The sequence below is a fragment of the Clupea harengus genome, chromosome 23 (assembly GCF_900700415.2).
Source record: "Clupea harengus chromosome 23, Ch_v2.0.2, whole genome shotgun sequence".
NCBI lineage: Eukaryota > Metazoa > Chordata > Actinopteri > Clupeiformes > Clupeidae > Clupea > Clupea harengus.
This window is the reverse complement of record NC_045174.1, coordinates 14008020-14023019: the sequence shown is the minus strand read 5'-3', so window position 1 is coordinate 14023019 and position 15000 is coordinate 14008020. Positions and strand designations below refer to the sequence as shown.

Sequence of the window (15000 nt, the reverse complement as noted above, 5' to 3'; positions counted from 1 at the left end):
TCTGCAAGTGTCGGAAACTGGACAGATAACACACCAATGAGAATACAGTATGCTCTAGTTAAGAGACTCTTTGTGTTTGTGAGGTAAGGTCTGAATATATGTGTGCGGGTGTGCAACAGCAGCATCACATACACACACTTTTACATACACACACTTCTACATACACACACTTCTACAGAACAAACAAAACCCCAACATCAACATCCTCATCCTCATCATTATCATCAACCACCGCAGTTGAACAAAGCAGCATCAATGTGTCGTCCGCGCAGCGGTCCCACCACCTCGATTTCACTGGCGTCCCTCCAAACAGCCCTCTACCAGGGCTGGGAGTGTAAACAGCGCGAGCAACCCAGCCCTTGAAAAATGTCCTCATGATCAGACCCACATGTTGTGAGGCCCATGCTTACGCTCGCATTTTAGTCCGAGAGAGAGAAATGAAAGATGGCTAACCACCCCGCCACCCCCCCCGACCCACCCACCTCTACCTCAGATGTGGTTGGAGGCACCTCCTTCTCGGGACAAAACAGGAGGCTTTCATTGGTCGAGAAACAGGAAATGGGCCATCAGTCAAGCCCTGCTGCGCCTGAAGGCTGGGAATTCCAATCATTCATCTTGCTGGTGTATTATTTTTCTTTTTCCGTTTTCCTTTTTTTGCCCATTCTTCCCCTTCTTTTTATTTTCGGTGCTACTTCTCCGTCTCACCGTCCAGGTTTAAATATAGTCTGACCTCCCCGCTGAGACGACCACTCAGCAAGTCGGAGCTGCTAAAAATTGCACCTTAAGTATTAGCATGTTTTATTAATAAACGTTTCGGCGGGGCAGGCGTTAAGTGTTTCGTGATACGAGATTATTTTTCGCTTAAAGCACACAGAGACCCAGACGTCTGAGCCTCATTCTGACCCCGGGTTGAATCAATAACCATTTTGAGTTTCGTAAAACACCCTCCCAAGGGCTGACTTTTATACACATTAACGAGAAACTAGCTTAGTGTGTGTGTGTGTGTGAGTGTGTATTGTGTGTGTGCGTGTGTGTATGTGAGTGCGTGTGCATGTGTGAGGGTGTGTGTGAGTGTGTGTGTGAGTGTGTGTCTGTGTGTGTGCGAGTGCGAGTGTGTATGTGTGTGTGAGAGTGCATGAGTGAGTGTGTATGTGTGTGTGTGTGTGTGCGCGAGTGTGTGTATGTGTGTGTGTGTGTGTGTGTGTGTGTGTGTGTGTGTGTGTGTGTAGACAGGCCTGACTCTTCCCCCCCGAGTGGTTTTAGCCCCGGAGAGAACACTGCCGTAGCTAAAGAAGCATGCGAGTGCTAGAATGCGAGGCTAATTTTCATGCTGCCTCCCTCGGGCATGGCATGGGCATTAACCCAGAGCTGGGGTGCTGGCGCTCCCTCAGCCTGGACGGACAACGCATCTCATAAATGCTTCAGGCTCAGCATCCCAACAGCACAGAGAACCTGTGTGTGTGTGTGTGTGTGTGTGTGTGTGTGTGTGTGTTCCCGTAGCCCAACAGCACAGGGGACCTGTGTGTGTGTGTGTGTGTGTGTTTTCCCGTAGCCCAACAGCACAGAGAACCTGTGTGTGTGTGTGTGTGTGTGTTCCTGTAGCCTAGTGGTCTTGTAGCCTTTTCAAGTCCCCCTTTTATAACGAAAAACAAATCGGTGCCTACCCCCCTCCCAACACTACAATGCTTGATGTTTACATACTGTAGGTTTGTCTATAACCATTATATATACGTATATTTTTTATTTCATCAATCAGGTAAACTTGAATATTTTATCAATTTAATAATAAACAAAAGGTCCATCCGCTGTTGCTTTTCTTTAATATTTCTTCTACATTTGAAAAGTTTCAATGTCATTTCATCAATCAATTAAACTTTAATATTTTATCAATTTTATTTGATCAGATCTTGTTTAAAAAACAGTCTTATGGCTATGGATCCCTCCATTCTTTGGATCGGTTCATGTTAAGCGCCCCCCCCCCCCGCCCTGCTGCTGTAGCCCAATAGCACAGAGAACCTGCAGCTCAACTACAGTATGTTCCTGTAGTGGGATAACTACACAAGTTGCAAGTTGCTTTGTATAAAAGCGACTTTGTTGTTTAGAAGCATTTACAACTAAATGTCAAAAGGGTAAAAGGGCCAAATGTAAAACAGGGAGGAAACAACTGTGGTGATGCCATGAAGATGAGATCAATGCTTTCCCACGGAGCACAAACACAGACCGAGAGCGGATCCTCTCCTTGCTATGAGTCACAATGGATGACAGCTGGTGCACTCTTAGAAGAAGGTTCTTTGCCAGAACCCATGCGTGCTGTTCATTGGAATCATCTGATGAAAGGTTCTCTTTGAGATGAAGAACCATCTCTTTCAAAAATATCCTCTGCAATATGTATGTACAGTAACATCATTCTGTTTTGTCATATAACACGTGAAGGCTCCATGAACTCCATGTCTTAACAGTAAATAACATCACACCTTTTAGATTTGTATCCATTTTCACGATTCTAGCCAGGACCTCTATCCTTTGGGTGGACTTTCTTTCTCCTTTTCCCCCCTGAAGGCCGCCATGTTGGCCCAACAGGATCTACTCCAGTGGCAGTAATGCTAAAAGTGGCAGAGCGATCTACTCCAGTGGCAGTAATGCTCAGGGTCGCAGAGCGGACCGCTGCCCAGCTGGTCTGCTTTGGTTAACCTGAACTGGTTTGCATCTCAGCCCTGCTCACTGGAGCCACTTGGCAGCAGGAAGGGAGTCAGGAGATTTGCCTTCACTGCCAAAAAAGGAAGGAGAAAAAAAAGGAGAGAAAAAATGGAAATGAGAGGTTGGGAGTGGAATTTCCAGCAGTAGTCACGAGAGATCGGCGGAGGGTGAGAGGGAGAAAGGGACAGAAATAGAGAACAAGGGCGAGAGCAAATGTATAATAGAAGAACGGATGAAAGAAAGAGGAGAAAAGAAGTAGAGAAATAAAGAATAAAAAAATAAAACAAGGAATGAAAAAAGACACAAAAAAGATAGGGAGGAAGGCAGAAAAAGAACAGAGAAGAAAGAAAGACGAATAGCAAAGAATGGAAAAGAAAGAAAAGTTGTCTATTGTCCTTCAGGACTTCACTGGCACTCAATACACGCAGCTAACACCACGCATTTTCTTTAGAGGGAAATCCCTAAACAGCTCTTCTCAAAACAAAGCCTCCTGATTTTTCTGGGGGCATGGTCACTCCATCACTGCCCACGACTGGCACCCCCAGACAGAGATGAGGAGTGGGGGTCACGGAATACTCCGCTGGGTGAGTGTGTGTGTGTGTGTGTGTGTGTGTGTGTTTGTCTTGATCCTGCTCTCCGGGAGCAGGAAGCACGTGTGTGCACCTCTGAAACTTGAGCTCCTGGACAGCAGCCGAGGAAAGAGGGAATGAGAGAGAAAGAGGGAGGGAGAGCAAGAGAGAGAGAAAGAGAGGGAAAGAAAGAGACAGAGAAGGACAGAGAGAGAGAGAAAAAGAGAGGGAAAGACAGAGAGAGAAATGAAGGGACTGAGAAAAAAAGAGAGAGAGAGAGAGAGAGAGACAGAGAGAGAGAGAGAGAGAAGTGGAGGCCCTGTGGTTTGGTTGGTAGTGGCGGCTGCCATTGGACTGGGATCACCATGTGTTATGTATCAAACGTCCTGCGCTGTCACTGTGTGGGGGTGTGTTTGTGTCTTTTGTGTGTATGTATGTATGTGTGTGTGTGTGTGTGTGTGTGTGTGTGTGTGTGTGTGTGTGTGTGTGTGTGTGTGTGTGTTGTGTTTGAGTGAGAGTTTACTCTCTCCCACACACATGAGTAAATATGCCATTTCTTCCTTACTGTTACTTTTGTAGCGTAAAACTGCAAATGACAGTAAAACAACAAGTGACACGGAGCAATGTTGTTGCTTGTGGCTTGAAGCCAATGCATGTTTTTTGTGTGTTTTGTGGCAATGTCCTCTGGCATACTCGAGGAGGGCCAACAGGGGGCAGGATTTCTCATAAGACCTGAATGCAACGGAGGGGAGTCATGTTTACGGGCCGTCGCCACAGAAACACACAGGGATGCGGCAGGTTCTGCCAAACTTGGAGTTGGAAGAACGAGAAGCCCGTGTTCCCACCTTGGGTAGATAAGAGAAGCCCATCTCCCACGTCACGTACCCCCCACACACAACACTCACACACACACAGCACACACACACACACACACACACACACACACACACACACACACACACACACACACACACACACACACACACACACACACATACACACCAGAAGGTCAGAGTTTACAACAGCTGTGCCCTGGAGACAAAACCCAGCCCTCCATTAATCATGCGTTACTGGAGATAATTGGGTATTTATAGCACAACTCGGAACAAGTCCATTTTTTTGTATCTTTCACCACAAATGCTGCCATGTCGAGTGACGTCAAACCTTCTTCTCTGAGCTCTCAAGAACATCCCACTTTCCTCGTGGCATGTTCCGAGTTCGACAGGCGTTCAGGTGTATTCTCCCAATTTCAGAGGTCGGAACTTTCCCACTTGCTCCCAGTTGCTCATGAACGCACCATAAGCATGCCTGACTGACTACTCAATCATTAAATTGATTGCTCGATTAGTTAAATCAGGCGTGTTCAGCACGTTAGGAGTGTCAGTGACACATTAAGTCAGGTATGATGGGAAAGATGGCTGACATGCAGAGCGGAGGTGGACGGGCCCCAGAAGGAGCAGGTCTGAGATTGACAACCACTGACTTTGATTAGGCTACACAGAGGATGAATTTGTGTGTGTGTGTGTGTGTGTGTGTGTGTGTGTTTGTTTGAATGTGCAGTTTAGGGGGCATATTTACCCTTATTCTAGCTCTCGCTGCTTCCACTCCTCCTGGCTGGCCAGCTATGGACACCTGAGGAGAGACACACACACACACACACACACACACACACACACACACACACACACACACACACACACACACACACACCATATATATGAGTCTTACACAGAGCAGCTCCATTGCATGCAGTCTTAATATAATTGAAATGCATCACAAAGCCCAGTACTGGTTGTATACACTCTTACAAAGGTGCATATGTAGCACTTAAACATCAGGGTACCAGAGACACCTCAGAAGAGACACACACCACATACATGAAGCCAGCAGAGACCCGTCATATTCACCATGCATGGGTCCAACAGTCACTCTGTCTTAGCCCAACTTGTGATTCTAACATAACTGAAATGCATCACGTGGCCCAGCACTCAGCGGCTCCATGAACCCGTGGTGTACTGGCGCAGATGTGCCGCCTGGATCAGCTGTGTGTACATGCGCCCCCGTCCAGACGGAGCAGGCTGTTCTAATAGGGTCTCCTGAGGCTCCTGGCAGGCAGGCCTGCGTGTTTCAGAGGCCCTAACTGGTACCATGCGTCTCTGGGTGTGAGCGATCTGTCAGCGAGTGCCAGTGGCGAGCTGGAGAGAAAGCATCCGCTCGACTGCTGATGGGGGGGGGGGGGGGAGTAGGGGGAGGAGGGGGGAGCTGGGACATGGAGGTGGTGGTGGTGGTGGTGGGGGGGGGGGGGTAGATTCCATGGAAGCACCTGCATTGTTGCTCAATTTCCACATTCCCTGATTAATCGGGTATGGAAACATATCTCACATCTAATTACGACAGCCTTCCTCCCCCTCCGCCTCCTCCTCGCCTCCTCCGCACTCTGGCCCACTGGCCCTGATGGCTCACCAGGTCTGTTCCAAAACTAGCACCTTCCTGACACACACACACACACACACTCACAGACACACACACATTCACAGGCACACACACACACACACACACACACGAACTCACACACTTACAGGCACACGGACACACACTCACAGGCACACGTGTACACACACATGCACAAACACCCTCACACAGCCACACCCATACACACCCTCACAGGCACACACATATAAACACTCACACAGACACGGACAGGCACACGCACACACTCATATGTTCTGCGCACACACAGACACACTCCATATGGAAGTCTGTAAAATTTCCATATGTTCATTTTCATATAGTATATACGATAACGGTGTGCTAACACCTATAATTATGGTCCCTTTCATATACAGTAACATACAAAAATATATGTTTTATATACGTATGACCTACCTTGCATGTTGATGGACAGTATGCTATTTTAGTATGAAATGCAATATGCAAGCTATTTACCCCAGATTTACCATGCAAGAATTGTACATGACAAGTGTGATTCCTATATTTTTTACAGACCTTTTGACATACTGGCACACACAAACACACACACACACACACACACACACACACACACACACACACACACACACACACAGAAGCAATACACACTTCCTCCCTTTGCTCTCCCCTTTCCCCTCTTTTCTACAGCCTGACATGCACACACACGCTCACAAAGTCACACACACACACACACACACACACACACACACACACACACACACACACACACACACACACACACACACACACACTCGCACGCACTCTTTTCTCCAAAAAGCCCTGACAGTGTCTAACTCCAGATCAGGGATTAGGGTTCAGATCCGTTCTCCCACTGGACTCAGTAGATGTTGCTGTAGGGATACGGTTTCTATCGCCTGTGGATTGCCATGGTGATGGTGCGTTGCTACGATGCCAGGAGAGTTGATAATACAGTTTTCTTTCAACTGCTCACACACAAAATCTGTACAAGTCACGCAATGTCTGAAACCTGTCACCACAAAACAGCAAAACCAGACACCAAATCTGCAAAACTTTAAGCTAATTCTCAGCCTCATAAAACACATTCTGCCAAACATTACACACATAGTTCACTTTCTAAGACATAACAAACAGACATTGAACACACACACACACTCACACGCACGCACACACACACACTTCCGATATTTTTGTAAAATCCCTGATATGAAGTGTTGCGCAAGCAATGTTCTGGCTCACTGGAGAGTCATATTCTGATATCTGGCTGCACTGCATCAAGGGCCTTGGTCAACAGTGTCATGTTGTTTCAAGCAGCACATCATTCCACCGAAGGTTTAATCCAAACACAAACTCTTCTCCTTTACCAGAGGAGGAGAATGGTAGTTCAACCTAGCTGTACACACACATTAGCACACAAATTATACTCATACACATCTACCTTACATAAATATATACTGTATATAGAGATGCACATACACACATATATACACAAGTAGCTACTTTCAAACCAGGGATAAGAATCGTGAACCGGATCCAGTTGAGAGAAAATGGTCTGATTCATCAGAATCGTATGTCTCTGGGGTTATCAATTCCTTTTATCGAGGCCGGCATGTTTTTCTGAGTTGGCACATTGCAAAAACTGACCAAGATGGCGGCGCGTGAATGTCACAAGGCTCAGCGTGTCACCATAGTTTGCAATATGGCCAGCACTACTTAGCATCTTCCTTGCCAACGTGCGGCCTCTGGCGAACAAGCTGGACGAGCTGAAGATCTGGACCCTCACACAGAGCGGGCTCATGGACTGCAGCTTCGTGTTCTTGGTCAATCTCTACCTATTTGTGTGTTCAGGCGTCACACATACACACATAAACACACACACACACACACACCTGGTTGCTCTTTTCAGCCTGGTTGTTGCGGTTGGAGTCAGGGAAGTGGATGTGGCAGCCGGTCTCCTCCATCACCTTCTTGATGTTGTTGCCGCCTTTGCCGATGACGTGCGAGTGTTCTGTGTGTGACACGTCCATCTTCAGGGTCACGCGGTTACTCTGGGAAGACACACACGCGCGCGACCAAGACTGAGCATAGGTTCACTTTAATGCATGATTGCTCAGCTTGTCAAAACATTTCCCGTTGCACACTCAGTATGGGGAAACCAAATCACATTAGCTTAATGAAATACTTCTACAATGACTTCATTCTGATGGTAGACATCATACAGGGGTGGGTGGGGCAATATGCCAACACAATACATAAATGTAATACTTTAAAAAGTATTAAAGCAAAACCTCAACACAAATGCGTCTCCTGATTGTGCTGGATGTGGATTTGCTGGTTTGCATTCACTTCACTCGTGCTTTTCTTTTGTTCTGCATTTATTTATTTACAGACAAACAGGGGCCAGTGGCTGTGGTGGAATCATTTGGTGTCTTGTTTTCTCTTAAAAGAAAGAAAGAACAAAAGAGAGAAAGAAAGAGAGAGAGAGAGAGAGAGAGAGGGGGAGAGAAAGAGAGAGAGAGAGGGGGAGAGAGAGAGAGAGAGAGAGAGAGAGAGAGAGAGAGAGAGAAAGAGAGACGTCCTCCTACCAGACCAGACAGTAGTCTGTCTTGACTGCACCAGCATTCGCAGCGGTTTGGGTCATTTTTTCCAGGAGTTGAGTAAAAAAAAAAAAAACCACGACGCTCGAAATCATCAACTCAAATAGGAGACATAATTTACTTCGCCAGTTCAACCACTGGGCCTTTTTTTCCAGGGTAAAGAGAAACCCTTTCTCTCATGTTTAGAGCGGGTATGATTACAGGGCAGCGAGGTCACCCAGAACTGGGAGGACCTTTACTGTAAGTCACCGGCGGACGCTATCCCAGAAGGGAACAGCTGTGCCCCGGGCCTGGTGTTTATGCCTTCACTCATGTGCTAGTTTAAGTTGGGGTCTGGACACTGATTGGTCCACAGGGAGCTGCTGACCTTTGACCTTTTGTGACCACACACAGTGATTTGCTGTTGTGAGACGGATGAATGGCATGCAGTTGTTATGTCAGAGGATGGCTGTGGGGCCTCCGATGCCATCGAGTTACACAACCAACTAATACACAATGAAGCACGCATATAATTTAGGATGAGCTCAAAAAGCAAATCAAATCACCATGTCAAAAGCAGATAGAGAGGTTGAGATATTACAGATATCACAAAAACTCCAAACTTTAAAGAGAGAAGAAACATTTAATAAGTTCAAGTAACAAGTAGGTATTCCTAACATCAAACCCTCGTGTATGTAACCAAAAATATATTCAGTTTCTTATCTTTCTGTTATCTATTTGTATATTTCATTATTTTATTGGTTTAACTAATAATTTACTCCTAGTGTGTACTGAATGTATATTAGTCAGGAGTGGTTAGGTACGTGGGATTTGGTTTCTAGGAATTTGAGGAGGTTTGAGGGAGTTACCTCATACTGTATATAAATTGTTGTACCTTCTTTCACATTCCTACCTTAAGGCTACCTTAAAGAAATTAAGCTCTTATTCATTTAGCATAGCATATAACTAATAGTATTCACGTCATCTGCAATATCACTTATGTCTCTTTGACTCTAGACCTTTGACCTGGCAGTGCAAAGTCCCTAAAGGGCAGGAGAGGAGAGGAGGGGAGAGGAGAGGAGGGGGGAGGAGATGAGAGGAGAGGAGAGGGGAGGGGAGGGGAGGAGAGGGGTGGGGAGGAGAGGAGAGGAGGGGGGAGGAGGGGAGAGGAGAGGAGAGGAGAGGAGAGGAGATGAGAGGAGAGGAGAGGGGAGGGGAGGAGAGGGGAGGGGAGAGGAGGGGAGGGGGGGAGAGGAGGGGGGAGGAGAGGAGGAGAGACCCCTGAACTGTTTAGAGGGCCTCTGAATCTGGCCTAATGGCTGAAGCTATAGCTGTCCAGTTCTGTTTATGCTTTATGTGAAGGTGGGGGGGGGGGCAAACTCCTGAGGGGGTTACATGACATTTACGGGAGCTTCAGTGATTAGAGGCGAGATTACGTTTAGTGTTTGGGCTTTTGAGAGGACAACCGTTGGACAAAAAACAAACATGCATTCTGCTTAGGTAAGGCCCGTGAATAAGAGTACTGAACTAGTAGTGGCATGCAGTAATATACAACAATATAACATACAGTATAACCAATATAACATGTGCTTTAAGTGTCGAGGCAGTCTGCGTGTAGCACGTGTCTGAGGTACTGAGGTGCTGACCTTGGTGTCCAGAACAGACATGATCTTCTCCTTGGCCTCCTTCACGTTCTCCCTTTTCCCGCTCACTTTGATGTGTGGATCTAAAAGAGAGGAAGAGAGAGAAAGAAAGGGATCAAATGGAGCAGAGGGAATGTACAAATGAACATGGAACGCCAAGACAGGTGAGTGGACAAATGAATGTGCAAAAATAGCCTCTCTCATTCAATGTGGCTGCACAGTGACAGTATTTGTTGCTCGGCAACGCTTGACACTGAAATCTCAGGTTGGAACTATTGTTTTGGGGGGTGGAAAATGAATAAGCAAAATTGAATTAAATGAAAGAAAAAAACACAATCCGGCGTCGTCAAACTCAATTTGTCTGTAATAAAACTGTTGTATATAAGCAATATGACAACTGTGTTAGTGAGGTTGGTAAAGGATTACCTACGACCGAATCACAACCGGGAGGATATCCGTTACCAACCCCACTCTCAATCGTGTCATATTACTCAAACATACCATAATAATGTTTGTCTTAACAGGGAGATGTGTTATGGTGAAGGGAATCTATTTGACTTGTGCCTGGCCCATTTCATATGAAAACACTGTCAGTTTATTGGCTTCATCCAGAGTTTGTGCTTCCCCACAAGGTGCAATTCGCTACACCGCCCTAAGCACTGTGTTTGTGCGTGTGTGTGTGTGTGTGTGTGTATTTGTGTGTGTGTGTGAGTGTATGTGTGTGCGCCCATGAATGCATGAGTTTATGTCTCTGTGAGAACAAGGTGTGTGTATGTGTGTGCGAGAACAGCATGCATGTGTGTATACTGTATGTGTGTGTGTGTGTCTGGAAACAGCATGGATGTGTGCATGTGTGTATATGGCCACGAGAACAGTGTGTTTCTGTGTGTTTCGCTGTTCGTTTCTGTGTGTGTCCGTGTGTGTGCATGCATGTGTGTGGGTACTAGTCCAGCCGTGGCAGACGAAACCTTTTTGCCAGCAGGCCTTCCTGTCCATCACTTTAGCACCATGACGATTCCTCTTCATGGGCCTGCAAATCTAGTCAGCCGGCTTTCAAGCTCAATTATAATACCACACTCACCCACCCACACTGCACTACAGTCACTGCATGGAGACCAGAGGACACAGAACACAGATTCAGCACGACATGAGATGGCTGTGCAGACCTGCAATCGTCGCGGTAACCGCAGCATATGCTAGGATATTTACTAGCGCCCCATAAGGATGTTATCAGACTTCCAAACAACATGGATCACTGCAAAGACCTTGAACGCTTTTGTGGTTGAGTTTTCAAGTCCCAGTTCAAGAATGCATTCGACAACAATGTCGGAATTTAAATGTCCAGGATATTCTATAGAATGCTAATTCACGCCAAGTCAGATCTGTAACCTTTGTCAAATTCTCATCTTTTTTGCTAACTGCATGATTAGATTAATGGTAAGAGATACTCAGGGTGTCATTAGATGTTTATAGACAGTGTGACTGGAATGCAACAAAAGTACAGTTGGACTTCCTCTGTTTTGTCCAAAACGTCATTGGGGTGTGTGTATGGGGGGGGGGGGGGGGGATGTGAGCTAGGTCACCATGCCAAACACAGAACTAGGCCACAGCAGTGTTAAGTGTGTGTGCATGTGCGTGTGTGTGAATGTTCCATCGTCCCTAGGGTTCGTGCTTAAGCTTTGGGCTGCGGAATCTGGTGGAATGTGTGATGATGGGGTTCAAGCTGCCAGAGAGGGAGAGAGAGAGAGAGAAAGCGCCGGAGAGAGAGAGAGAGAGAGAGAGAGAGGGAGAGAGAGAGCGAGAGTGAGAGACAGGGAGAGAGAGAGAGAGAGAGAAAGAAAGCGCCGGAGAGAGAGAGAGGGAGAAAGAGAGAGAGAAAGCGCCGGAGAGAGAGAGAAAGAGAGCGCCAGAGAGAGGAAGGCCACGCTAAATTACCGTCCGATTCCGAGAGGGAATTTCTCTACCGCAAAATCCGGCCGAACGTTGATTACGGTTTAAATGGGGGCTCTTGCGGGGAGAAATCACTCCGATCGTGGCCTGGGTTCCGATTGCATTCCGGACCGCTTGCAGAAGGAAAGGCCACCACTCTTTAACTCCTTCCAGAACCTTCTCCTTCTCACTCCCTCTCTGACGGGTATGTAACACGAACGTTGTCTGTGGTCTCCTTTAAGTGTGGACTAAAGGTTAGCTCTGTTTATGTAGTGGTGTTAAGAGAAACTCCATATAATGAAAAAGCCCAGACTAACAAGCATGCTGGGTATTCCCATGCAATGATCCAATACAGTGTGTTATTCTCAAATCCAGCTTTATGATCCAATACAGTGTGTTATTCTCAAATCCAGCTTTATGATCCAATACAGTGTGTTATTCTCAAATCCAGTTTCATGATCCAATACAGTGTGTTATTCTCAAATCCAGCTTTATGTGCCAATACAGTGTGTTATTCTCAAATCCAGTTTTATGATCCAATACAGTCTGTTATGGAGAGAGAGACAGAGAGAGAGAGAGAGAGTGAGAGAGAGAGAGAGAGAGAAAGAAAGAGAGATTACAGACACAGTTCCATCCGACCACTGATTCCTCCTTCCTGCCATTGCGGGTGATCCTTGAGCCAACCTCCGAACGAAACCCCGGCGCTCCTCCCAGGGACCGGCCAGGAGGCAACGGTGCGGTCAGCAACCCAAACAACAGCCCTCGTGCTTAAACCCAGCCTGTGATAGGAGCCCATGATGGTCCTGACCTGGAACAGATCCAACCCTCTTTGCTTAAACCCGGCCTGTGATATGAGCTCATGCTAGCCCTGACCCCTGACAGATCGAAACGGTGAGGATGTCTGGGGTCACACAGACATCACACTGGGGTGACACATGTCTGGGGTCAAACAGTTTCCTAAAATCCTGCTTGTTGGTCACTACCATCAGTAGCACCACCATTACACAGCTCCTTCTCACTACACCTGACTAAAGGAATGGATTTAACTGCTACTGTTATATTGAGCCTATCAACCTATTCAAATGGATAATGCTTCATTACTGATAGCCATACAGTACAAAAATATAAATAAAATGGTTACTAAGAGATATAATAGCTATGGACAGGTACAGGAGGGGTAGAGCGAGGGGAGATTAATCGATCACGGATAGCGTTGTTCTCTCGGAAGGATACAAAAAAAGGTTTGGGTTAGGGTTATACCTATATACCTAGTATAATTTATGTATGGGAATCACTTGGTTCTAAGGACATAAAACCGAAGAACCTTTTTTAGACTTTAATACTACTTCCCCTGTCCCTCTGAGGAGAACGATAACGTAATCCTAACATATGACCTCTAATCCTCGTATCTAATCCTGACCCTAAACCACACCACAACTGCAACTGTAAGCACGACCACAGTCATAAACCAACGCCTGACTCGGTCCCCATCCATCCAGTGCAACCCTTATCTACTACCACCAAGTCTTAACCCTGAACTACACCCACAGGTCATGAGAATAGACTATCCAAATCAAAACAAACCTAAGCACCACTTTGCCGAAGTAGAATTATTAACCCATACAAGCCTTGATGCGTTTTGTTTGATTCATTCAATCCCCATCAATTACAAATGAGAGGCATACCATGCATTCCTTCAGTGAGTACAGCATTAAATGGCATCCAGCAATAACCATCATTGGGTACCCCAGCAAATCAGGAAGCTGTAATAAACAAAATGTTTATCCTATCTCTGGATTCTGTTTCTATGCATGTTGCCTAAGGTTCTCTCCTCACTGTGAATGGCATGAATAGTATCCATAGCGATAATCGCCACTGGTTACCCCCCAACAAAGCTGTACATTTGTGAGCACCTGGCAGAGGTGCCTATGTGTTTTCTACAGATTCTATCGCTATGCACACTGCACAGAGCCACAGGTCTTCTCTCCACAGCTGTGTCAGCTCTCCTCGCTCTCTCTCTCCCTCTCTCTTTCTCTCTCTCTCTCTCTCTCTCTCTCTCGCTCTCTCTCTCTCTCTCTCTCTCCCCCAGCACACATCAGGCATGTGGCCGCTCCCACCAGGGGAGCAGAGGGAGAGAGAGGGGTGCTGACGGACGCAGGACACGGATGGAAAACAAACGTCTCGGTAACGGGAACAGTCAGTGTGTATCTCACACACAAAGCTCACACACACCTGTGCTAACATAGAGACACCCACACACACACACACACACACATGCACACACAAACACAAACTTATTCTCACACACACGTCTATTAACATGCACACACACACACTCACTCATACACACACATGCACACACCCAAACTTATGCTCATACACACTTCTGCTAACATGCACACACACACACACACACACACACACACACACACACACACACACACACACACACACACACACGCATGCATACACACACACACACACACACACACACACACGCATACACACTGGAGTTCTCTCTCTCAGAAACACACACAGAGACATTTATGTCTCTCATCTAAACACACACTTCATTGTCACTCTCTTATGCACACACACAAGTGTATGTACATACTACCCTCTAAAACATGCACCCTCACATTCTCCCTTACACATTACTAACACACTCATACACAGTCACAGTTGCACGCACACACTAATAAAACCATATGTATTCTTATTTTGATATACTGGCTCATAGACTTGCTATTCTGAGGGAAAACACACACACACACACTCACATACAGTCTCTCTCACACACACACACACACTCACACGCACAGCCGCTGTATGTTTTTGCAGCAGAATGGACGAGCTGTTTTTAATGGAGCACAGGATCATTGGCTAACCCCATAGGAGAGTGCAGTGAGCCAACTGGAACTTATGACATGTGTGTGTGTGTGTGTGTGTGTGTGTGTGTGTGTGTGTGTATGCGTGTGTTTGCACATACAAGCAAGTCATATGTGTGTGTGTTTATGTGTGTGTGCATGCGTGTGTGTTGGCACATGGCATGTGTGTGTGTGTGTGTGTGTATGTGTGTGTGTGTGTGTGTGTTTGTGCGTGTGTGTGTGTGTGTAA

General features: G+C 46.4%; 1 protein-coding gene across 2 annotated transcripts in view; it reads right to left on the bottom strand.

Moving 5' to 3' along the window:
* Nucleotides 1-15000, bottom strand: part of LOC105891193 (protein bicaudal C homolog 1) — a 73687-nt gene that overhangs the window by 22293 nt on the left and 36394 nt on the right. For both annotated transcript variants that reach the window (XM_031560779.2, XM_031560781.2), the window contains exons 4-6: nucleotides 9958-10037; nucleotides 7625-7783; nucleotides 4845-4898 (exon numbers count right to left, since the gene is read on the bottom strand). In XM_031560779.2, coding sequence (XP_031416639.1) covers nucleotides 4845-4898; nucleotides 7625-7783; nucleotides 9958-10037 — 293 coding nt within the window. The remainder of the gene's footprint in view (nucleotides 1-4844; nucleotides 4899-7624; nucleotides 7784-9957; nucleotides 10038-15000) is intronic.